Source organism: Electrona antarctica (assembly GCF_951216825.1).
Source record: "Electrona antarctica genome assembly, chromosome: 5".
In the NCBI taxonomy this organism is placed as follows: Eukaryota; Metazoa; Chordata; class Actinopteri; order Myctophiformes; family Myctophidae; genus Electrona; species Electrona antarctica.
The window spans coordinates 54,846,498-54,873,085 of record NC_136810.1 but is presented as its reverse complement, the minus strand read 5'-3'; the positions used below and the strand labels follow the sequence as shown (position 1 = coordinate 54,873,085).

The window sequence follows — 26,588 nt, the reverse complement described above, 5'->3', positions numbered from 1 at the left end:
GCAGTGTAATAAAATCATAAAAAAAGGTTTCTTCCCAGAATGGCATCTATTAAGCCATTTCTGTCTCTATAAAAAAGTATTGTCTCTGGTCACATTCCGTTGTGACCCCGTTTACAAAGTCTTAAGTGCGTTTACAATGTAATTTCCTTCATCTAACCACCAGCCTCACTTTGAATTATAAAACCCCTCTTTTTTACAATGTTTGCCTTCCAGCGTGCGACTGTGACTACCGGGGCATCGCCGAGCAGCAGTGTGACAAAGCCAGCGGCCACTGTGTGTGCGCGGAGGGCGTTTCGGGGCCCCGGTGCGACGTCTGCGCCCGCGGCTACTCCGGCACGTTCCCGGACTGCCAACGCTGCCACCAGTGCTTCGCCGACTGGGACGTGATCGTGGGTCAGCTGGCCAACCAGACCCACCGGCTGGTCGGCAAGGTGAACGCCATCAAGGCCAGCGGCGTCACCGGCCCCTACAAGCAGACTATCGAGAACATGGAGAGGAGCGCCGTGGAGGTCCGAACCATCCTGGCCCAGAACCCGGCCACTCAGCCACTGTCTGAGATCCAGGAGCTGCTAGAACAGGCAACGTGAGTCAACCAAACAAATACATTAATGTTGTAAAAGTTTTAACAACATGCAATTTCGCAAACCTTTTCAAAAACATCTCAAAATGTTAACCCATTTTGACCTGAGATCAGATTCTAAAAATGTCTTCTAAATCCTGACATGTCATGATGCGATCTTATAGAGATCATCCATTTTCGTCACACAACCCCATCATCATACAACACAACACAACAAACTGTTATTTGGCTGCTCTGGTTGTTTCATTTCATTTCATCTGGAACATTCATTGCAACTTTCAGCGAATAGATTATACTGTATAGGGCTTAAGACTTTAACCCATTTTGGGCGGGAACCCCTTTTGGTGTTAGCATTATGTTATGCTTTAGCTATTGAAAAATAGCAGATCTACAAGCTCATAGTGCGCCACCGAGTGGCGCGCTACGAGCTTGTAGGTCTGCTATTTTTGAAAAATCGAAGAACGACTGACATAGAAACATAGCTTTTTCAGAAAACTGTCAGGATGTAGAAGACATTTTTTAGAATCTGAAATGGGTTAAGGGTTATGGTTAGGGTGGTAAAGTGGCTAAAGGAGAGCGGGCCAGTGATGTGCTTTTTTTTAATTGTTTATTTCAAGTGTATCTCATTGTATCTCTTGCTTTCACAGTGACCTGATGTCTGAGATGAGTAACAAGTTGAACCAGACGGAGGAGACGTTGTCCCAGATCAGCGAAGAGGCCAACGGCACGGACACCAAACTGGACGCTCTGAGAGAAGACGCACAGAAGCTGGAGAGCACCGTCAGAGAGCTGCTGGACCAAGTGGAGTTCATGAAGAACTCCGACATCAGGGGTAAGGAAGACACACACGTAGAGGTAGCTCGATACAAACGAGGAGTTTTTGTTTTCATTCAGACATAAGGCAGAGAGAGTCATTGATTGAAATGCACACGTAAATTACAGTATTTCAGAATATAAGGTTTTATTCTGTGATACCATCATACAGTGGTGGAAAGTAACTAAGTAAATTTACTTAAGTACTGTACTTGAAAGGGACACTTTACCCTTTTTGCTAAAAAAAAAATATATATATATGTTAATGACGTTTAGAAGATTTAGAACACTTTCCTGGGGGTCTGTATGTGTGTAAGATGTGGTTTTAGATATTTTAGATTGTAGCAGTGAGCCCAGTGTCTTTGATGGCATGGACACTGGGCTCACTTACTTCCTGGACTACATGTTGTCTCAGTAAGGCTGAGCTCACACGGTTCATGCAATTCTCTGTGCTCGTTGGGTGTTGTGTCATGGCCGCCCAGCGGCCCAATGCATTTCCAATGGAGGTCACATGGTTTGACCCAACATTGTGTTGTGTGAGGGGGAGGGGCGCAGTCGTCCGCCCCTCCCCCTCACACAACACAATGTTGGGTCAAACCATGTGACCTCCATTGGAAATGCATTGGGCCGCTGGGCGGCCATGACACAACACCCAACGAGCACAGAGAATTGCATGAAAGGTGTGAGCTCAGCCTATGGCCTCACTCAGACCTTTACTGCATTGCTGTATGCTTGTTGGATGAATGTTGTGTAGTGTCATGGCCGCCCCAATGCATTTCCAATGGGAGTCACGTTTGACACAACATTTGTGTTGTATGAGGGGGAGGGGTGCAGTCGAAACACAGCCGAAAGCCATACAACAGCTTGTAGTCCAAAATGTGGACTACAAACCATGTGACTTCCATTGGAAATGCATTGGGGTGGCCATGACACTACACAACATTCATCCAACAAGCATACAGCAATGCAGTAAAGGTCTGAGTGAGGCCTAAGACACCCTATCCACAAGGAGGAGCAGTGCACCAAAGCATTATGGGAATTGTAGTCCAGGAAGTAAGTGTAAGCTAAAATCTACACTTTAGAAGCTTTAGAAGCTCCAAGCTTTAGAAATCATGTCTGCGTGCGTGCTTTTGGTCCGTTCTCAGGAGCAGCACACAGCGTGACCAAATACTACCGTCAGTCCGAGGCTGCGGAGGCTCGCGCCAACGCCTCCACCAGCGATCCGGGAAGCCCCGTGGAGGTCTCTGCCGCCCTGCGGCAGGCCACCGAGGACAAGATGAACAGCACCAAGCAAGAGTTCCTCAGGAGACACAAGCAGCATGCCAAAAGGCTGGACGATCTGGCCGGAGAGCTGGAGACCCTGGACCTGTCCGAACTCAGCGAGAAGGTGAGGAATAAAGACGTCGCACAGCATTAGGGTTGTCCCTATCTCACTCCCAATCTTCCGCCGTAGTCTGAAAACCCACCTTTTCAGACTCCATCATGGCCCATAGCACTTACCCTACCCCCTTAGATAGCATTTCTGTAGACTTAGATAGCATTTGATACAGACTTATAGCATGTTATGTAGACAGCACTATAATTGCATTGTATGTAGTCATAGCACGTCATAGTATAGCATAGTATAGTATATGTATAGTTTCATTATATAGATATTCCACTGTTACGTTCTTAGCTTACGCATGTTTCATGATAAATGCTTTTTTATGTGATGTATTCCCATGCTTTTTTGTTCTTGCTTAATGTAAATCGCTCTGGATTAAGAGCGTCTGCTAAATGCCTAAATTGTAAATTGTCCCGATCCGATCGCGTGATCGGAAATCGGCGCCACCACGTCATTTTCAAATGATCGGAATCGGATCGGGAGCAAGAAGAAAATGCGATTGGGACTTCCCTAGTATCAATATTATATCCATATCATGATATTAGACTGGATATCATCTGTGATGTTGGATATTGTATTATTGTGATATGGCATAAGTGTGACGACAGTTATTATACACCCGCACCACTCCACTGAGCGCATACATGTGTACTAATTATATTTGTGACCTCTTTAACCCATTCTCGGGGCGGGAACCCCTTTTGGTGTTAGCATTATGTTATGCTTTAGCTATTGAAAACTAGCAGATCTACAAGCTCGTAGTGCGCCACCGAGTGGCGCGCTACGAGCTTGTAGATCTGCTATTTTTGAAAAATCGTTATAATGTGGCGCAAATCATTGAATATATATTTCAGAGCGAACATTTTTAACTAAAATATTTGCTTCTGGGGAGTCCCTGGAACTACATATTTTGAGATGGGGGTCCGTGGCCCAATAGAGATAATTCTGGGCGTCCTTGACATGAAAAAGATTGAGCACCACTGACATAGAAACATGGGTTTTTCAGAAAGAAATTGAAGATTTTTTTTAATCGACCTCAGTCCAAAATGGGTTAAGTAATGTAGTGTATAACGCGTCAGTCTATATTCTCTGTTCTCACAGACGTGTGGCAGTCCGGCGGGCCTGGAGACCTGTTCTGATTCTCTGTGCGGAGGCCTGAGCTGCGTGGACTCTGAGGGAAAGAGGAAGTGCGGCGGCGAGGGATGCGACGGCCTGGTCACTCTGGCCCACAACGCGTGGACGAAGGCCACGGACTTTGACCAGGAGATCGTCTCCGCCATGGAGGAAGTGGAGAAGCTCTCGAAGATGGTGAGGAAGTGAACACAACCTCTGACGCATCACAGGCTTTCATTTTCTCTTATTTTATCTGAAAGTTGTTTTAAATTTAAAGTTTTTAGTTTCATTCATGAATATAATATGAAGAAAACAACAACCCCTGCGTCAACATCAATTTCTACATTTTATATTGTTAATTTTTGCTATTCAAAGGCAAGTAATGTACAAAACAAAGAATGTTTGCTTTCGCCGTCTTTGTTGAAGAAGAGTCTGGGCAATTATGTTTTAGTCTTACTAGAATTACTAAACGTTTCTAAATCTTATATTTAGATTTAGTCTGGCTTAATCTAGTCACCTCATGAGGTTACTGGAGGTCAACTGCTTAATGTGTCACTACCTTTGAGGGGATTAAGCATGTTTAAGCATGGTTAGGTTTAGGTTTAGTGAGGTTAGGTTTAGGTTTAGGGTAAGGTTTAGGCATAGTTGCAAAAAACGAGAACTGTCAATCACGGCGACTACTGGCCCCATTCATATGTAGCGGGGCTTTCCTGGAACTGCGGTGGGATCCATAATAACGCGCCGACCACCACCATGCTTTGTGTGTTGCACAGGTGTCCGAGGCCAAGGTGAAGGCCGACGAGGCCAAGCTGAGTGCCCAGGAGGTGCTGCTGAAGACCAACCAGACCAAGCAGCGGGTCGACCAGAGCAACGAGGAACTCCGCAACCTCATCAAACAGATCAGGGACTTCCTCACACGTACGTTTGGGTTCCCCCCCTCCCCCACCACCAGATTAATCTACTGTCTAATTTACCTGTGTAGTGTAGGTGGGTTCTATTGGTTGTTGTATTGTAATAGCTCTTAGGGCCTATTCATACTCCTATTTTAGAGCCGAATAAAAGTCGGTTCGGCGCTGTAGAGCCTACAATGTGACGTCATTTGAGGTTCGGGTACCGTCCTAAAGTCGGCTCTTCGGTGCTACTGAAAATGTCTGACGAGCCAAAATCATTTCGGCACTACAGCGCCGAAACAGTGGTAAAATAGGAGTATGAATCGGCCCTCATACATCAGCTATATCTCTTAGTCACTTTTGCCACATTTGATGACTTCATGTCGCTGTTACCTCATTTCTATTGCGAGATATATGGAACTCCACACGTAGCCTGAAAGATAGTAAGTAGCCTTGCCGAGCCATGAAGCCCATAGGGCAGGAGCCTATCTCCTGTTTATGTAGCATGAGGCAGCTTGATGTACAAGTACACCCCCTGGACATGACGCTAGTATGTCGCAGTGACTTACCCCCAATCCAACCCTTGATGTATTGCTGAGTGTCAAGCAGGGAGGCACTGGGTCCCATTTTTAGAGTCTTTGGTATGACCAAAGATGGTTTATGTATGAAGATGGGCCACCTTCATTGGAACCACTAGAGGCGAAATGGTACACAAAGCCTACAAATGGTCTCCTAAATATAGTAGGCGTGGTTTGCTTCTCCCCGACCTCCACCCTCCCCCCCTGACAACAACACTGTTTCCACACTCAGTCTAGTAGGTGGCGGTAATGCACCATTTAGGTTTGCCGACCGCCATGAAACCTGATAGAAGAAGAAGACAACAACACTGACAAGTCATTTAACAAAGTACATTGAAAACAACTGACAAGGTGTACTTTTGAAATAGTCGTTTTAGTTTCTCGAAGTCCTCCAACCATATAAATTCATGATTTGTATCTATCTCATTAAAAAGTCTCTCCCTAATAGAGTTGTAGAATGGACAATAAAAATGTCCTTTAGATCACACAGACTACATAATCTATCCTCCTCAACCGTGCCTACATATCTGCCTGTCTCAATATGCAGACCAAGTATGCGGCATGCCAGCTCTAATTTGGGCACATAAGGATCATTTCTAATCGTTTTAAATATGTCCATTCATTTCACATTATATAATATTCACATATTATCATCTTAAATATGGGGTCAGAGCCCCCTATGTGTTGTCCGTGAAATTGCAGATGGACAGAGAGAGGCTTCCGGACTCATCTCAAATCTCGCGAGAGTTTGTTGCTGGGATAAAGAAATGTCATTAACAAAGTCGATTTTCTCCTGATTTGTCTCGCTAAAAGAAGCCATTTTACTATGAATATCTTGTAAATATTGTGTGCCTTGTGATGATTTGGTCCAGTATTTAGTTCAGTGACCATGGAGTTAAGGAATGGTTCAGAAGCTGTGTTCACGTTCACTCTCCCATTGGAAATGAATAGACTCCAACATTCTTCCTGTCTCCTAATAATGTTACCGCCCACCTCACGCAGATACAGGAAGTAAAGCAAAGTGGTCTCTCTTGCTAATTCTCCTCTTGGGTATGACCCAGCCAGGGATTGAACCCCGACCTCCCAGTCTCAGGGCGAACACTCTAACCACAAGGCCACTGAGCCTGAAAGATAGACCTTCGGTCTATTCTCTCATTGTGTCTCATCATCTGAACATAAATGAGAATTTAGACACAATCAGTAATCGACCGTCTCCCCATTTGAACTGAGACTCACCTTCAAATCACCTCAAGGACCCTCTCTCTGTACTCGTAGTAGTCTAATGCAGTGGTTCTCAAACGTTTCAGCCCCGTGACCCAAAAGAGAAATGAGACGTTTGCGTGGGACCCAAACTAGTGAAAATAGCAGATCTATAAGAGCTTGTAGATCGGCTATTTTCACTACTGAGAAGTGAGAAGGGTTTTTAACCCATTTTGGGCGGGAACCCCTTTTGGTGTTAGCATAATGTTATGCTTTAGCTATTGAAAAATAGCAGATCTACAAGCTCGTAGCGCGCCACCGAGTGGCGCGCTACGAGCTTGTAGGTCTGCTATTTTTGAAAAATCAAAGAACCACTGACAGAAACATAGCTTTTTCAGAAAACTGTCAGGATGTAGAAGACATTTTGAGAATCTGATCTCAGGTCAAAATGGGTTAATTCATGAACCTTCTGTTTCTTTTGTTTCATGTTTAATAATAATGAAATACAAAATGTAGGAAGATAAAGGGACTCACAAAAATGTGGATGTTTGTGGTCTAATGATGAACTGTGAATTTTGTCCTGTGGCGCCCTCTAGAGGACGCGGCCGACCTGGAGAGCATTGAGACCGTGGCCAACGAGGTTCTGGCCATGCAGATGCCCACCACGCCGGCCCAGCTGCAGAACCTGACCGACGAGATCAGGGAGAGGGTGGGAGACCTGGGCCACGTGGAGAACATACTCAACCAGAGCGCTGACGACATACAGAGGGCCGAGAGCCTGCTGGTGCAGGCACGCAAAGCCAGGTATACTTTTATGGAATTATATGCACACTTTGTCGGCCAGGTTATATTTGGTATTTTCCAGATGTGAACGCAGGGTGAATGATCGACACTCTGTGATACACGGTAGGGCATTCACTTCTAGTCATTTTTACTAGTTGACTAGTTGCCTAGTTTACTAGTCGACTAGTTGTTTAACTACCTATTATGTAAAAAATAAAATAAATTAAAAAAAGATATATATATATATTTTTAATAAATATTTGTACATTGAAAAACTGTGTACATGGTGACTATAACTATAATCTACCTGATCTTGAGGCCTACAAAATCGGGGGAAAAATAAAAAATAAAGAAAATAATTGTTTTTTTTTTTGTTTTTTTTTTGTCAACTAGTCAACTAGTACCAACAAGGTCGACTAGTGGATTTACTAGTCGACTAGTAAACTAGTCGACTAGTTGCTTAATGCCCTAATACACGGCCAACCACGCTTGTACGGTAAATACCCAAAGATGCACTCACAGACATAGGGCCGATTCATACTCCTTTTTTACCGCTGTTTCGGCGCTGTAGTGCCAAAAATGATTTCGGCTCGTCAGAAATTTTCAGTAGCACCGAAGAGACGACTTTAGGACGGTCCCCGCCCCCCCGAACCTCAAATGACGTCACATTGTAGGCTCTACAGAGCCGAACCGACTTTTATTCGGCTCTAAAATAGGAGTATGAATCGGCCAATAGACACAGACTACTATGTTCAATCAGACAGTTCATTGACAAAGCTGCCAGCCCATGTCAAATGTGCCACATGTCAAATGTGCTGTTTTGCGTAGGATGGCAGCGTTTTGACAGCACATTGAAAGCAGAATAATAGCAGGTCAAAAATCTGCAACATTTTTGAGGGCCCTCCTATGCCCAGCTTTGTGTGTGTGTGTGAGTGCGTGCGCGCGCGCGTGCGTGCACCACGGAATGTGATGATTTCATTGGCTGAGCACGGAATGTGAGTATGTATGATGATAAGAGCGTCCCTCACTTCACACAAGTGTGATTTTTATGTTTTGTTTTATGACATAATCAGGCTGCATTACAAGCGTCTATGTGTGCGTCTCTCCCACAGCAAAGAGGCGACTGACGTGAGGGACATGGCAGAGCTGGTGAAGCAAGCGTTGGACGAGGCTCACAAGGCCCAGGCGAGCGCCAGCGAGGCCATCCAACAGGCCACCGATGACATCAAGGACACCAACAACCTGCTCTCCTCTGTGAGTGGATATACTTAGGCACATTTTTATTCATATTGCACTTTACATTGAAAGCAAAGCTCACGGTGCTACAATAGGGGGGTACAATTTTTGCAACAAACACCGGTATTACATCTAGCAAAAGGTCCATGAAAGATAAACGTTTAACCCATTGAGGCCTGACGTCGAAATAAAAAAAAAAGTCTACTGAAAGAATATATATTCAAAGATTTGTGCCACATTTTCACGATTTTTCAAAAATAGCAGACCTACAAGCTCGTAGCGCGCCACTCGGTGGCGCGCTATGAGATTGTAGATCTGCTATTTTTCAATAGCTAAAGTGTAACATAATGCTTAGTTAAAACACCAAAAGGGGATCCCGTCCAGAATGGGTTAAATCGCGTGAGCATAAGGACTAGGAGGTGAAACCGTAGCTAAACGCGGGGGAACAGAGTGGAATTCCGACGCACCTCCATTCAGACTACGTGGCTTAGGGTTAGGGTTAAGGACAGGACTAGTGTTGAGCGCGTCGGACTGGCGGTGCATGCTTTGTTAAACAGGAAAGTCTTTAGTCCTCTCTTAAAAGCGTCTGGAATCACTGAACATCAGAGTCATTGTCAATGGGAGGGAAAGAGATTGTTAAGTCCTGAGGGGGAATTCACTTTAACCCCAATTTGGGGCGGGAACCCTTTTTGGTGTTTTAAAGCATCATGTTATACTTTAGCTATTGAAAAATAGCAGATGCTTGTAGGTCTGCTATTTTTGAAAAATCCTGAAAATGTTCCTCAAATCTATGAATATATTTTATTACAGAGTGAACATTTTAACTTAAATCGTTTGCTTCTGGGGAGGTCCCTGGAACAACATATTTTCAGGGCGGAGGCATATTACATATAATCTTTGGGGTCCTTGACATGAAATATTGAGCACCACTGATACAGAAACATAGCGTTTTTCAGGAAAATGTCAGGATTACATGTCTTGCTCAGGGACACATAGTCGGGACCCGACTCTATGAGACCTTCTATTTCCCAAATGGCCTCTAACAACCCGGCTATGGCCGCCCCAAAACAGTATAGACATGCCCGACCAACTGGCAGTATGTATGATCTTTTAACTATCCTGTACCTTCGCTGTCGTGTACAGGTGGAGTCTGAGACGGCGGATTCTGAATTCAAGTTGAACAACGCCACCCAGAGGCTACAGAGGCTGGAGCAGGACGTGTCGCTGATGAGAGAGAGCGCCCAGAACACCTCGCTGAGTGTGGAGCAAACCCAACGAGACGCGAAAAACGTCACCAGGCTGGCTGAGAAAATCAAAAAGGTCTGTGGCGTTATTTGTTCATTGTTTGAGACTGCAGTGGTATTAGTAAGGCGGACAGTAGCCTCGGAAACCCAGACGTTTTTTTTTCCAAGGAGAAAAAAAAAGTCTGGGTCCGAGTCCACTTCAATTCGGCATAGAGTAGCGCATACATCGCTCACTCTCTGCTGATTTCTGAGCGTCTGCACCTTTGTTAAATTGACACACACGCACACATGTACACACACACACACTGCTCTCTCTCTCTCTGTCACTCTAAGTAATTAGTCTCATGTCACGCAGCTGCGCATAGTTTCTCCCGGCGGATCCTGCCGGGAGCTGCCTATGCCATAAAAAGCATAGGTGAGTTCCAGGCTAGGCGGACAGTAAGGTTCCACCTGCTTTGCCATTGTCAGGCTTTGTCATTCTAGGTTTAAGTACAGTTTAAGTACAGTACATAATAATAACAATTTTCATTATCATAATCAATCATAATTGACTGATTATGATTATGGGCGGCTGTGGCTCAGGAGGTAGAGCAGGTCATCCAATGATCCCTGGGTCGGCGGTTCGAATCCCGGCTCCTCCTCCTGTCCACATGTCGAAGTGTACTTGGGCAAGACACTGAACCCTACATTGCCTCCAATGAGTCGGTCGGTGTGAGCTCGCCACCATTGGTGTGTGAATGTGGGAAGTGAGGACGCTGGCGTCGACTGTTCACCGCTTCACGTCCCAATGTATGAATGAATGAACCATTGTAAAGAGCTTTGAGCACTTGGAAAAGCGCTATAAAATGCAATTCATTATAATAGGCTAAAGTGCCATCGGACATATTTGTTTTGTAATAGTTCCTCATGCCTTTCCATGTATGAATTCATATATGCAGGACCTGGACACAGACCTCAAAGATAAATACACAGCAGCAGAAGACTTGATCTCCCAGAAGGCAGGGGGCCTGGCTGATGCCAAGAAGAGGGCTGAGGCCCTGCAGCAGGAGGCCAAGGATCTGCTGCTACAGGCCAGTGACAAGCTAAAGCTGCTTAAAGGTAACACGGTGTACTCACGTCTCTCTCTCTCTCTCTCTCACTGAGGTCATGTTATTATCCTGACCCGTTACCTCACAGGCATGGGAGTCTTGAGTTTTGAGATCACACAATGTCATTGGCTGAATTGAATGTCAAATGTCTAGTCTAGTAACTCCCCTGATGTTTTGCCATGAGCTTAACGTCATCCAAACAACAAAGAGTTTACGGTGCGTGCGTGCACATTGGGCCTCATGCGCCAATAAGTTCCTAACTTTTCCTCTTACATTTCTTCCTAAGTGAATTCCTAAGAGAAGTCCAGTCAGATTCATGAAACGTTCTTAAGTAGGCAGAATTGTTCGTAAGCATGTTCTTATGATGATGAATCCAAATCCTTGTAACTTGAAGGGGTGTGCCAGTTCATTCAAATTATCATAGGTAGACGCCCCCCATATCCTAATTAGCATCCTAATTACCATAGGGAACCGCCCCACCAATCCCATATAAGGCATTGGGAATTCACTTTCCTACCTGTGTTCACCCAGGTGGGTGTAGTTTTGCATGACTCCATGGCCTTGCCTGCAGTCACACCTGTGTGTGATTGCAGCTCACAGGACCTCACACATAGAAATAAAGTTGAGTGAAGTCAAGAATACCTAAACTAAAGTCTCATTTTCAATATTTCAATATTTTAATATTTTCAATATTCATGAATGTATTTTATTATTTATCTCACAATAGTCAACTGGGGGGGGGGGGGGTGATGGCGGGGGGGGGGGGGGGGGGGGGTTTATGTGGTGGGTATGGTGCGTTTGTTTGGGTTGGATTGTGAACTCTAAACCAGTGGTTCTCAAACATTTTCATGTCAAGGACCCCCAAATTGACATGCATTCTGCAGACCCCCATATGAAAATATTTTCTGCTAGGGTAATGTTTTGAAGATTTATCAAAATGTTTTGAAAATAGCCGATCTACAAGCTCAAAATGGGCAGTAATGGGACGCGTTTGTGAGCTTGTAGATTGGCTATTTTCAAAGTATAAAATGGGATTAAAGTGGTAAAATATTCCATATTTTGCTGTGGACTGCCTGGAACTTCCTCAAGGACCCCTTGAGGTCCTCAGACCAAACTTTGAGCATCATGCAGATGGCGCTGTTTTCCCTTTATGTTTTCAGATTGCACTTAACCCATTGATGCCTGTTGCAACGTATACGTTGTTCTACCTTTGATGCCGGCGCGCTCTCTGCGTCTCATCAGCTATTGCTATACATGTAGCAACATAACTATTTAAAAAATAATTAATCAGAATTTGAAGGTTTTTAGAAACCTTAGGTCAGGCCCTAGAAGGCGTTCCCAGATTCGGCCTCAGGCATCAATGGGTTAAGAACGAAAAAGGCACCCTAAGAGTGCTCCACAGTGTGCGTAGATTCTGTTCTTACCTACGAACAAATCACAGCTAAGAAAAGATTGAGGGATCCCAAAACCTTCTTAAAAACTTCCTAAGTGGGTCTAAGAACAAATTTCCTCTTAAGAACTTCTTAAGAACGGTTGTCGCATGAGGCCCATTGTCCTTCTAATACTACTAACTGTACTTGAAACCACCAAAAGGACTAGGGGCGACCGTGCCTTTTCCTTTCCCCACGCTCTGGAACAACCTACCTTTCCCTATCCGATCTGCCCAGTCCATTGAGGTGTTCAGATCCTTATTGAAAACCCACCTTTTCTCCTTGGCTTTTAATTGCACTTGATTGTCTTACTTACAGTATGTGTTTTATGTGTTTTATGATGTCGTCATTTGTCTGTGCGCCAATGGGCGCTGTTGATGTTCCGTTTGTTTGAACCTGTACAGCACTTTGGTCAGCTTCGGTTGTTTTAAATGTGCTATATAAATAAAGTTTGATTTGATGTTGATTTGATTCTAATCACTCTGTGTTCTGTTCCGTCTGGTTCAGATCTGGAGCAGTCCTACGAGGACAACCAAAGGACCATGTTGGATAAGGCTAACCAGCTCGTGGAGCTGGAGAAGGCCGTGAAGGAACTGCTGGAGGAGATCAGCCAGAAAGTCACCATATACAGCACATGTCTCTTCTAGAACACTGTTGTGCCAGATATTCTCTCTATGGGAGAGAGAGAGAGAGAGAGAGAGAAAGAGAGAATGTGTTGCATCAAATCAAAAGTTATGAATCATGAAGTGTTATGGGTTCCCACTGCAGACAATAAACTCCTGGACAATCTATCGCTTTGGAAAAACGTCATGGACGTTTTAAAGAGACCCAAAGTGATCATGCCTGATTATTAATTATATTAATTATGAATTATCGTTCATTACATATAGCCTACTGAGCTGAGCCAACCAGTCATAGGATGTATGGATGGTGCTGTTGTTACTGTTACTCCCTTTTCTGCCAAAATAGCAGTTGTTTTAGTGATCTCATGGTGAACCTGTGAGGAAGGCTTTAACTTAGCTTATCATTACTTCAGTTCTGAAGTTCTTCAGTTATCTTACACCCTCAGATATAAATTGTTATTCTTTAAGTTTTAGCCAGTATTTTACCATTATTATCGCAGTGGTGTGTGTGACTCATAAAAACAGAAATTTGGCAACATGTCATGGAAATGTGGAGTTTCAGTAGTGAAATGGAGTGGGAACCCTGAACATTGAATGTAGTACATGTTTGTTTTCATGCTGTAAATATGGAAATGATTGTGCTATACTAGAAAACAATACACAGTGGATTTCATGACAGGCAGCTGCAAGCAATCACTTTCGATATCACTGATAGTTCATTGAAATTAAAGCTGCTTCAAACGATTTGAAAAAAGCCCTGGAAGTCAAGTTTGGTGAAATATGCAATGTTACGTAATGTTATTAAAATACCACATTTCTCTGGGGACTTTGCCACGGCAGCATTACACATTCTACATTCAAAGTAGTTTGGTCTTGGGTCAGCTAAGCTTAACCCTGTTAAATGTGCCAAACATGAACACAAGGCTAGCAGTAGCAGCAACAGCCCTAAGTTTTTGCACAACATTCAGCAGGATCAGCCCTGGGAAATTAGTGGAAACCCACTTTGGAGTTTGCCCAGGCCTAGAAACGCGGGTAAAATAAATAATAAGTAATAAGTAAAATGACAGATTCCCCAGTGAAAATGACAGGATTGTGAAACTTGTGAGTCAAAATTAAGCCTTTAAAATAATTAAACCCATTTATTCATTCCAATGAATGAATTTTTGTTTTCCAAGCTTCTAAACCAAAGTTTTAAAAGGGCTGAAAGCGTGAATGTATAAGGTTTAACCTGTGTTTTATTAACCATGAGACTGCAAAGCTGTTTACCTCATTTTTTACTTTTTGTATTTTTCTATGCCATCTTGTGAGCCAATTAGACCAAACACAAACAAACTTGAAACTCAATTGATATTTAATAAAGTTTGCCCAGTTTTGTGACACAGCATCTGTTATTTATTTGTATTTATTTCTCCATTATCTGTGGAGTACGGGGCCCGATTTTTGTTCTTGAACTAAGTCAGTCCTGGAAATGGACTTAAGAGGCACAGGTATTGAAAAGGTTTTGGCATCAGCTTTTACCTGTTGACCACACGCTTTCCTAGGACTCATTGTGCACTTTAAAGGCTCAGACACCCCTATTTTCAATCTTTCTGAACGTAAAGGCTGCGATTCAGGACCCTGTGTGCCCACAGGTGATTGAGCCTCAGCCCACACTTTGTCACCTGCAAGGTCAATTCCAAGGATTATATCAACCCCTTCCACAGGCAGCTCATGACGCACTCCTACCACCACCTCCCCAGAAACCAAACCACAGACTAACCTCAGTCTATGTAAGGGGACGGGGCTGATTTTCATCCCCATACCTCGCATTAACATGAACTTACCCGTGTCTGAAACTGAGGAGAATGGAATTACGGCTGACTCAACATTCCATAGGTCACTAATTTCGGCGTAACACCGGAACTTCAATTCAGAAACATCCGTTTACGGCACCGTCCTTTTGGCAAATCTAGAATTTCCGGTTTGGGAGCTAGCAAATATAAGACATCCTGTTGCCTTCAGAATAAAGGTGTCGTTATTAAATAATTATTTATTATTAGTATTATTACATTACAATTATTAAAGACGATGTAAGAACTTCATGATATCTGTATTTTTAAATTGCTTATACTAGGCTTATACTGTGTGGCGTCACCTAGTGTCTAGACTCTAAATCTAAAAAAGGTTAAATGTGTCAGACAGATGAGTGGTCATGTGTGTTTTTAAAAGTATATTGGGTTCAAAGAAGTTTTACTCTGTCAAAAGAGTGTGTTTGGTATCAAAGACGTTTTACTATATATATATATATACATACACACATGCACACCCCCCGTATATCTAGGTGTGCCCCGAGATTTTTAGGCTATGAAAAGTGTGCCCTGGGACAAAAAAGGTTGGGAAACACTGGTCTAGAGACATGCAGACTGACGCTAAAGCAAAAGAGGGCGCTGTTCTCCTTTATTTGCAGATGGATTCTCATATTATTATATTATTGAGCTTTTAGTTTCAACTAGTGTGACATACGCACACGTCCGGGTAGACCTCCTCTACAACACCACACACCCTCCGCTAAGCAGCAGAGGTGTACAAAAAGAAATTGGCACGCCATACAGTGAGGTGAAAGTGATTTCCAGTCTAAAGTGGACATTGGACAAAAGTCCCTGCTATGTTTCGACTAGTGTGACATACGCACGCGTTCAGGAAGACCTCCTCTACAACACCACACGGTCCACACCCTCCGCTAAGCAGCAGAGGTGTAAAGAAGAAGGTGAAGAAGGTCAAAAAGGTCGAAACATAGCAGGGATTATTGTCCAGCGTCCACTTTAGTCTGGAAATGGGATGTTTTTTAACCTTTCACCTCACTGTATGGCATGCCAATTTTTTTTCACACCTCTGCTGCTTAGAGGAGGGTGTGGTGTTGTAGAGCAGGGGTTCTCAACCCGTGGGTCGCGACCCCTCGGGGGGTCGCCAAATTATTTTGGGGGGTCCCCAAATTGAATGGCTGGAAAGTGGAAATGAAGAGTTTACATGCATACACCTTCCCTAATGATTATATCTGGTTTCAGTATTTATTTATGGTGTATTGTCTCTATTATTAAGTTTATTGTAGCAGTCAATTTATATTGGGGGTCGGGAGGGGGCGGGGCGGGGGTCACGAGACATTGCCAAAGCATTTCCGGGGGTCCCCGGCCAAAAACGTTGAGAACCCCTGTTGTAGAGGAGGTCTCCCCGGACGCGTGCGTATGTCACACTAGTCAAAACATAGCAGGGATTTGTGTCCAGCGTCCACTTTATAAAGTCCATGCACTCCAGTGAATAGCATTTATCCATTTAGTTAACTTTTTTACGTTATTTAATTACTTATTTTTACACAGAAACATAATGTGTGTCTTATAGCATCGTTTTTAATGCTTAATGTATAGATGTGCAAATGAATCTTTTTTTCAATACTAGAGGATTTTTTTTGTTTTAATTCTTTATTTAGGGACATCACAAGATATTATACAACCATTTTGCAAATAGTGTTTCTTTGTCCACAGGTTTTTTTCATTTTTTAGACAGGAACAAAAAAGAATACAAATAAATAAATAATATAGCTGCAAGCAGCGATAAGGCGGGACCAAGAAAGAAGACGATACGCAATAAGAACAATATGCACAAATAAGACTGACGAGCTGAGTTGTCAGTACCTGGATTTGAACGAGCAACCTTGTGGTCCAAAGGCAAGAGCTCTACTGACTGAGCTATCCGGACACAGTCTGTCTTTTCATTGTAAACAGTGAAACAGTAACATCATTCAGTGTATTTGGTAACAAGTATGTGTGTCCTCGTTTTGGGCATGTCATTATCCATTTCTACAGTGTGTGCACTGTTCATGTGTTCACGTACAAACTTCTCTTCAAGTGGGATTTCAGATAATGGTCCATACATTGTGTAGAATGTTTCACGCAAATTGCTAAAAAAACAGGCAGAAAATCAGGTATAAGCATTCTTCAAACTGCTCAAAATAGCGGACGGCGGAGCTTACTTGTCAAAGTGACAGATGTGTTCCCCATGAGTCAAGGAACATGTGGAAACAAGTTCCATGAATTTTGGCCAAACGAGGCATGAGTTATGACTTTCATTTTCAAAAAATTGCTATAGCGCCCCCCTTTGGCCAATTGGAGTAAGACTTCTTCCAGTGCTATTTGGCATGACCCTCTACTATACTGTAAAGTGACATAAGCATATGACGCTGCATGTATGTATTAGAGGCAGAAGAAGAATTTTCACAAACCAGCAATTTTCATTGGCTCATAAAAACTTAATTTTTTCACTTAAACAAAATGTACTACGATTTGTTGTCCGTATAGGTCCAAAGTTCATGTGTAGACGTTTTTGTGAGGAGGAAACCATGCAAGGAACCAACCTGTTCAATCGGGAGCAATTAGGGGTTCAGCTAGAGTCTTGCTCAAGGACACTTCGACACTAACTCTGGGGGAGCCCGGGTTCGAACTGGTCATCCGGTCACTCTACCCCTGAGCCACTGCCGCCCATGTAGGCTATGTTGTTATTGTCTGCCACTGACAAGTGATGTCAGTGATGACATAAGATTAACTTCTTCTGCTTCCTGTTCCAGACTGTTAATGGAAACCATCTCAGCAGTCATCTCTCCTACACTCTGCCCTCTGGAGGCCTGGAGAAACACAGCAGCACAGCAGTGTTTTACTTATAGCAGTGGTTCCCAAACTGAGGGGGTCCCCAAATTATTATTATTATTTTGGGGATGGGGGTGATTAGATTAATATGCAACATTGTTTTCTCACTCAACAGTAAACAACTGTGTATACAGGGTATCTGCACATTTCTAAAGTTAAAATGTAATTACTTTTAAGACCTTTTCATTACCAAATTGGCAAATATAATTTAAGAAAGAGGCAAACATTGTGAAAACAGTCGATCTACAAGTTCAAATATGATTATCTGGGGGCATCCCCAGTTCAAATGATTATTTGGGGGCATCCCCAGTTCAAATGATTATTTGGGGGCATCCCCAGTTCAAATATGATTATTTTGGGTGGATGGATAGTGAAAACTGTACCTTCCTATTGACCCTGAGACGATAGAGGATGATGATGATGATGATGATGAAGAGCATGACCAGAAGCACCACTGTGACTGTAGTTGTGATAACGTTGGACGTCACATGAGCGGCTGTGAGATTTAAAAACAGCATGTCACTTTTGTAGTCAAATATGTAAAAATCTGTCAAAAAACAGATCTACAAGCAAATACTGTAGGACATAGTATGTTAAGACAAGTAAATTAAAGTACATGCAGTACTTGAGTAAATGTACTTAGATATTCTAGACTACATAGATTGAAACGTCATCATGCAGCACATTTCAAGGAAGTCATTACAATTGGACTTGTGTCTATTAGTTTTTTGATATAAAAATACACAAAATGTAAATTTTCTCATTGTTTTGGCATCTATTGTTAGGTGTATATGCCCATATGATGACCACAGATATGTTCTAAAAGTTAGAGCATATCCCCTCTATTAAACAGTGGCAGTGCATTTGTCTTATATGTAACGCCAGTGCCGCAATTCCAAAGCCCCCTCAGGTACATATTTAAACTATTTTCAGCAATGGTAAAATATTTCTTTCAGTGCGTAGATCTTGTTGAGCTGGTAATTTTGAAAGTAGCTCTCAAGTCAAAAAGTGTCTTTAAAGATGGAGTGCCGTGATTTTTTTCCACCCTAAAACATGATCATCAGATCTTATTGTTATATAAGGAGGAAGATTTTTTTCAAAAAAGTGTACAGTATTTGTTAAAATGTCGTTTTTATGTGGGCACGCCCACCAGTTCATTAAGTATGCCTGGTTTGCCTGGTGGGTGATGGGTGGTGATCCATCTGAACTGAAGCCGCACCCACAGCTGTAGTTGTATGATAAAGGGGGAGGGGTTAGGGGAGGGGCTGATAGTGTGATGTCACTATATTACTGTTTGGCACGTTTGACTGTCAAGGTTTCAGCCTCCAGGAAGAAACCCTAAATACAAAGGGAAGACTGCACATAACCACACCAAGGGGTTTAATGAAGTAGTGTCACCTCTTAAACACAAGAAAAATTTGTACAAAAATCACGGCACTCCATCTTTAAGTATACCTTTTTCACCTTAGCACCACCCACCTGACCTGAAGCCGCGCCCACAGCTGTTGTTGTATGATAATAAGGAGAGGGGCTGATTTTAATGTGTCACTAAAGCGGTGTATTTCGATTGGGCATTTTGACTAAAAGGCTTTCAGCTTTCATGAAGAAACCAAAATACACATGGATGGAAGATATCTTTTAAAAAGCCAACAAAGAGTGATTACCACTTTACCACTAGTTTACCACTTGAACCATTGCATCCCAATTCTGATCACAATAGGTGAACATTAGGCAAAAAATAGGCAAACATTTTCTGAAAATAACCAATCTACAAGGCAAGCTCACAATGTGTCGTGTTGTGACCTTGTAGATCGGCTTTTTTCTGAATAGATTTGATCTAGAGACACCTGGGGGACTCCACTCAATAGTGATGTGCGGGTCGAATTATTTAGAACCCATCCCTGGAGTAGGTAGGTATAGGTAGGTAGGTAGGTAGGTAGGTAGGTAGGTAGGTAGATTGATTGATTGAATAATAAAGTTTCATATAATTGTTCAAGATTTTGTTACCTGAACAGAGCACCTCCAGTCTGTTAGTGGAAGTAAAAGACTGCTTTGTTCCACACTCCCTTACTGAAGACTCAGATCCAACACAGAATGCATGAATCAACCATACAGGTTCATGTGTAAAATCAGAAGTCATTTCTGTTGAAACAGCAGAGCCACAGTCCAGCTGTCTACATACTACAGATGATGACTTCCGGTTCCAGTAAGTACCATCTACTGGTCTCCAATCGCCCTGATATTTCATCTCCAGCCTCCCAGTACAGTGACTGGTTCCTCCCACCAACCTGACATCATTCGGCTCTATAAAGGGGAAATGTAATATTGTTTTCATTATAACATTTTCATTATAAAATAATAATCCAAGCCTAAAGTGTACTTTGTCTTTTACCTGAGCAGGTGAGTCCAACAGTCCTGTCAGGTGAACAGGTGTTTCTATTTGAGCCTGAAGATCCACAGTCAATGAGAGCAGACTCACTGCCTTCGCAATGGAACTCTTTGGGCCACATTTGAGCCTGAACATCCCCATAGAGCGCCCCCTGGAGGACCAAAGGAGCCCCACAGCCAAGCTCCCTACAGACCACCTCTGCATCCCGCTGGTCAAAGTTATCTTCACACACTGAGACCCACAAATGATTAGACTTTACCTCCACTCTGCCTGAACACGAACTTGTCCCATTCTCCAACCTCACAAACTCTGACAAGAGAGAGAGAGAGAGAGATACTATGAGAGGGAGAGAGATCCATTTATTAAACCATTACAATGGTGATATTGTAAAATGTTATATAACAGCAGACGCAGATGTGTAGGCCTACAGATGGTGCATCAATAGAACAGTACAAGGTGTAGAACATACATGCGCTAATTTAGCAAATATTTTCACGTGTGGGTCAGAAGTAATCTGAAATAAAGACATCCACATCCACAACATGGTCCACAAGATTTGATACACCACCACCATACCCATGTACCTGTCTAGATACTTCCTTAATGTTAACGAAGTCCACACCCACAACACCAGAGGAAGTGCAACGAACCATGTACAACCCAGATTCGGCACAAACAAGGGACTAAATTATTTTCGCTCCTATGCCACCAAAATGTGGAACGCCCTACCAACAGTCATTAAGACATGCAAATCCCTTAACTCCTTCAAAGCCGCCCTCAAAGGGCACCTACGAACGGCTGCAATTCGAAACTGGCCTCCGTAAAATCTGAATCCCCCCCCCCCACCGCCCATCCCCTTTTCCCCTCACTGTATATTTTTCTTATTCCCTTTTTACCTCCCTTATGATGAATTCCTGTTCTGTTCTTTGACTATATAGAAGTGTATATTTGTACGTCTCTAAATGTTTTGATGACTTGAACAAGGTGGACCCTCTTGTAAACAAGTGTAATGCTTAATTGGGTCGTCCACTCACAGTTAACAGTCTTTGTATTGAGTTTGTGCTTGAAATGTACTGTAATTCTGCAAACTGTTAATAAATATTTCAATCAATCAATCAATGGAAAGTCATCCGGGTACAGGCATAAGTTCCGCCATACTCACAGTCTGACAGCCATTAGACCGACAACCTACCGCAAACCATAACCGCAAGCACGACTCAACGCATGTCGGCAGCAACGGGTGATTTGCGCATGTCGGACTTTTGGTGTGTCGGATAAGCGCGCGCACCCCAAGTAATCCAGCAGCAAATGAAATGCTCAGGCCGGCCTTGCGAAAGTGGTGATAGATAGATAGATAGATAGATAGATAGATAGATAGATAGATAGATAGATAGATAGATAGATAGATAGATAGATAGATAGATAGATAGATAGATAGATAGATAGATAGATATGTAGGCAGATAGTTACCTGAACAGATCACCTTCAGCATGTCAGTGGAAGTAACAGACTTCTTTGACCCACACTCCATCGGTGAAGACTCATCACATTTGGATGTAGTCCACCACACAGGTTGAGATAAAGGCACTGCTCTTTCAACAGTCCTTTCTGTTGAAAGAGCAGATCCACAGTCCAGCTGTCTACACACTACAGATGATGACTTGTGGCTCCAGTAAGACAAACCATCCACTGGTCTCCACTCTCTCTGGTGTTTCATCTCCAGTATACCAGTACAGTGACTGGTTCCTCTCACCAACCTGACATCAGACTCTGTACACAGACAATCGAACAAGGGACAGACAGACAGACAGACAGACAGACAGACAGACAGACAGACAGACAGACAGACAGACAGACAGACAGACAGACAGACAGACAAGACAGTATACAACACTGTAAATTTTGAAACTGCACTATGAAACGTGGATTTGGAACTGGATTGATTTGAACTTGGATCTCTAGCGCAAGTGCTGAAAATGTTACCACTTGAGCAAATAGAACCTGCCCTGCTTGCTCTTGGGATTTTGACCTTTGGGTCAAAATTTGTGGAAAACCAGAAGCAGGATCATGTCAAGGGTATTGTCAAACTTAGACACAGGATCTAAATGTCTCAATAGAAGAGCACCCTAACCATTATCTATCATCATTGGACAAAATAACATTTTATTTACATAAATAGCTTCAGTATAATTGTTAAATAAATGGTTTGTTACCTGAACAGATCACCTCAAGTCTCTTAGTGGAAGTAAACGAATTCACATTCATGAATCGATTAAATCGATCACACCACCCCAGTTTAGTCTCGGATCCATCGCAGGAGGATGTAATCAACCACACAGGTTTATATGTAGAATCAGAAGTCCTTTGTGTTGAAACAGCAGTGCCACAGTCCAGCTGTCTACACAGTACAGATGCTGACCCCTGGTGCCAACTCTGATGATCAGCTGGTCTCCACTGACTCTGGTGTTTCACCTCCAACATACCAGTACAGTGACTGATTCCTCCCACCAACTTGACATCATCATGCTCTGTTAAACAGACAATAGAATATGCAGTGAATATGCAGTGTAGCAATAATTACTATCAAAATAGAGAATTAACTTGTTAACTATTTGTGACCGCAGGATTTGACTGAGGGGCTGCCATCGTGCAGCCACAGCTTTTCACCAGAGGAGAAAAACAGCATTTATTTTTAAATCCTAAATGTGTTAATGCTGTAGCACAGGCAGACTCTTCACATACTACAGCATGTCTGGAATAAATGTCAGAGCTGAAATGTAAATATGAAATATTAGAGTGCAAAGTTAGAGTCCACAGAAGTGAACCTTTCAGGCTTGTTTTCTCAACTCGCTGTTTCTCTGCAAGACATTAGTCTACAGGTCCATCTCAATGAATTAGAATATTGTGTAAAAGTTAATTTAATGTAATTCAAAAACGTTCATATATACTCAATTCATTGTACATAAAAACCTTTTCTCTTTTAATCTTGATGATTATGGATTATCTGTGGGGTTCAGTTCAGGCCAGTTGGCTGGTCAGTTAAGCACAGTAATACCATGTTTGACCCACCCAAACTACTAGTAATTGCTGTACTGACAATTACTAGTAGTTTGGGTGGGTCAAACTGAACAACCAATATCAATTTGAAGCTATGATTCCCTGCTTTCATAATATTATGACATGAACAAACTAGAAAAACAATCTAATGACTTAGTGTTTGTCAAGGTGGATCACATTTTTTAACCGACAGACAGACAGACAGACAGACAGACAGACAGACAGACAGACAGACAGACAGACAGACAGACAGACAGACAGACAGACAGACAGACAGACAGATTGATTGATAGATTGCAGTTACTATATAAATGTGCAGGAAGCATGTAATGCCTGCATCCGTCACACTCTTCATGTATGCTGCTGCACACACACACAACACACGGGGGAACACGCCACACACAACACACGGGGGCACACGCCACACACAACACACGGGGGCAAACGCCACACACAACACATGGGGGCACACGCCACACACAACACATGGGGGCACACACAACACATGGGGGCACACGCCACACACAACACATGGGGGCACACACAACACACAACACACGGGGGAACACGCCACACACAACACACAGGGCACACACCACACACAACACACGGGGGCACACGCCACACACAACACACGGGGGCACACGCCACACACAACACACGGGGGCACACGGCCATGCCCATTGGCCGTTTTTGGCCCAATGAGTGTTTTTTTTGCAAAACTAATGCTTGGAATGGATTCAGCATCATGAAAACCCCCTAGTTTGACATGTCACATGCTACATAAAGCATGATGAAATTTTGAATATTTTGCCTTCTATAAGTTGTAATTGGTATGGTCACATATTATGCCAATTATGAAAATTGCACAACATATGCAAGTTAGCATCCGGCAGTTTCTACATGCTGGGGATCCATACTAAACATTTCTAACATAAAACCTTGGTGTACTCAACATGTCCGGGTTCACAATGGGGCTCTGTGGGCTGGCTGGCTACTAGACTATATTGTGGTTGTGCTATTGATAAACGGACAGCTGCTGCTAGTGGGATCCTCCTGCAAATGTCGCATCGCTTTTGTCTTTGCTGACAGGCACTCAAAAGGAACTTCTCCATGATTATGAATTCATTTTACCCATTATTGTGGGTCACTTTATCGCGGTCACTTTATCGCCTTTAAGGCGTATTACTGGTTATTATTAGTATAATAATAATGTATTGATTACTGTCACTGTTGAAGTAATTGCTTACCTGAACAGGTCACCTCCCGCCTGTAGGAAGATGGAGCAGACCCCACTGGACCACACACCCTCAGTGAAGACTCAGATCCGTTACAGGGAGATGTAATCTTCCATACAGGTTGAGATGTAGAATGAGTCAATTTTGTTGAAACAACAGGGCCACATTCCAGCTGTCTACATGCTACAACTGATGACTTCTGGTTCCAGTAAGACAAGCCATCCACTGGTTTCCACTTGTCCTGGTATTTCATCTCCAGTGTACCAGTACAGTGAATGGTTCCTCCCACCAACCTGACATCAGACTCTGTACACAGACAATAGAACAAGCTTTACAAAGTTATGTATTTGATTGTATAAAATAATAATATAGAATAATTTGTATGTGTGTGTAAGAAATAATATACCTTTAATTACAAAAGCTATAAATTCATAGGAACTTTGATTGCATAATAAGGAACTTTACAGTACACACACCAGAGACATTTTTGATTTACAGAGTCCATAAACACACAGATGTAAAGATGAATAATGTATAACATTAAATTAACTCTGAAATGTTATACATTTCAATAATACAAATATTGTCTTTTTTACATAACTAATTCCAGAAAATAAAATAAAGGAGTTTTACAAGCACAACAGAGATCACAGATCCCCGCTGCCACCCCTTAGATCTCCATATATGGAGCTGACCTGTTCTGACATTCCACATGTTGATCTGACCTCATTAAACCCTGTACACTCAAGACACGCTCCATATATGGCCAGTACAGAATTAATTCCATATGTTGATCTGACCCCCCATTGCAAAGTGCCAGCGCTCGCCCAGCAGTCTGCCGTCACACAGGCGGATGCGCGCACGCTTGCGCCTCGCCCTCTGGGCGTCTTACTGGTATAAAGTTTTCAAATAAATGTAGTGGAGTAAAAGTTCAATATTTGCCTCTGAGATGTAGTGGAGTATAAGCAAAAGTATATTGGAAATTTGGAATACTTTAGTAAAGTGCAAATAACGAAAAGTTGTACTTAATTACAGTACTTAAGAAAATGTACTTAGATACATTCCACCACTGGATATTATACAGTATTAGCTTATCACTATCTAGATATGAATATGCAGGATATTAATTATTTCTCTAACAGGTCCGTATATGTACCCCCCCAGCTATGGGACGTTATTTGCTAAGTAAATACGTACCCCCTCGTATACTCCGTGTATATACACTGGTTGAACCCCAGAGCTGCTTTTAGCATTGATCTGGTTGCTATGCAACGCCTCAGTCCCCACCAGCTATCGGACGTTAAAAATCATCTCCATTTCAGTTCAAAGCAGGATTTTCAAACCCCCATAACTCTGAAATCTGGGAGAGCTGTCCCTGGTGATCCTCAGCCATCCAAAGTTTGGATGTCATTTGTGACTTTGGCTCGCATCGCTCCCAACATGTAAAGGTTTCTGGCGAGAGGTAAACAGTGTGCGCTAATGCTAATGATAGCAAATGGTTGCAGTGAGCAGTGGTGGAAAGTAACTAAGTACTTTTACTTAAGTACTGTACTTAAGTACAATTTTGAGGTATTTGTACTTTACTTGAGTATTTCCAATTTCCAGTACTTTTACTTCTACTCCACTACATCTCGGAGCCAAAATGTGTACTTTTACTCCACTACAATTATTTGAAAACTTTAGTTACTAGTAACTTTGGAGATTTTCATTTTGATTAGAAAACATACATTAACCACTTCAACCCTATACATTTCGGCCATTTGAAAAGAGCCGATCTACAAGCTCACAATGCGTCGCAACGCGACGCATTGTGAACTTGTAGATCAGCTCTTTTCAATAGATTTTCTACACATTTTGAACTTGTGAAATGGGACATTCTGCGAGAACGAGTACTTTTACTTTTAGTACTTTAAGTACATTTTGATGCCGATACTTTTGTACTTTTACTCAAGTACATTTTCAATTCCATACTTTTACTTGTAACGAAGTAGTTCTAAATTGCAGTATTGGTACTTTTACTTAAGTAAAACAATTGAGTACTTTTTCCACCACTGGCAGTGAGTGTGTGCAGGGGGCTAGACAGGGGGAGGAAACTGATCCTGTTAAAGTGGCACAGCTTAAATTTATGCTAACAGCTAGCCGCAAAAAATAGTTAATAGACAAGGCAATGAAATGTTGTTTGCACCTAATTTACATCTCTTGAAGATAACCGAATGCTCCAGTACCTTATGTGGGCACGGTGTCCCAGTGGCTGTTTTTTTGAGGG

The 26,588-nt window shown here is 42.6% G+C and overlaps 2 protein-coding genes across 2 annotated transcripts in view; one reads left to right on the top strand and one right to left on the bottom strand.

Annotated features, from left to right (window-relative positions):
* Positions 1-14,336, top strand: part of lamb1a (laminin, beta 1a) — a 54,020-nt gene extending 39,684 nt beyond the window's left edge. Inside the window, exons 24-33 of the mRNA XM_079501882.1 lie at positions 214-583; positions 1,228-1,412; positions 2,539-2,780; positions 3,879-4,085; positions 4,664-4,808; positions 7,155-7,362; positions 8,454-8,595; positions 9,721-9,897; positions 10,760-10,919; positions 12,847-14,336. Of these exons, the coding sequence (XP_079358008.1) occupies positions 214-583; positions 1,228-1,412; positions 2,539-2,780; positions 3,879-4,085; positions 4,664-4,808; positions 7,155-7,362; positions 8,454-8,595; positions 9,721-9,897; positions 10,760-10,919; positions 12,847-12,986 (1,976 nt within the window). The 3' untranslated portion in view covers positions 12,987-14,336. The remainder of the gene's footprint in view (positions 1-213; positions 584-1,227; positions 1,413-2,538; positions 2,781-3,878; positions 4,086-4,663; positions 4,809-7,154; positions 7,363-8,453; positions 8,596-9,720; positions 9,898-10,759; positions 10,920-12,846) is intronic.
* Positions 14,337-16,529: 2,193 nt separating this feature from the next.
* On the bottom strand, positions 16,530-21,692 carry LOC306922821 (CD5 antigen-like). Its single transcript, XM_079500667.1, has 5 exons — positions 21,498-21,692; positions 20,031-20,336; positions 19,646-19,942; positions 18,022-18,134; positions 16,530-17,616 (listed from the first exon to the last, which is right to left on the bottom strand). Exons 1-5 carry the CDS (start codon positions 21,556-21,558, stop codon positions 17,491-17,493), a joined length of 903 nt encoding a protein of 300 aa, XP_079356793.1. The 5' UTR covers positions 21,559-21,692; the 3' UTR covers positions 16,530-17,490.
* Positions 21,693-26,588: the final 4,896 nt, after the last annotated feature.

What these genes read in the sequence shown, in the direction of transcription:
- LOC306922821 (XM_079500667.1), bottom strand. Translation starts at nt 21,558, where the DNA reads ATGGAGTGTGGGTCAAAGAAGTCTGTTACTTCCACTGACATGCTGAAG. An exon ending in GCTGAAGGTGATCTGTTCAG is followed by an intron (nt 20,337 to 21,497) that starts GTAACTATCTGC and finishes CTCTCTTGTCAG; the next exon opens with AGTTTGTGAGGTTGGAGAAT. An exon ending in TGTTGGACTCACCTGCTCAG is followed by an intron (nt 19,943 to 20,030) that starts GTAAAAGACAAA and finishes TCCCCTTTATAG; the next exon opens with AGCCGAATGATGTCAGGTTG.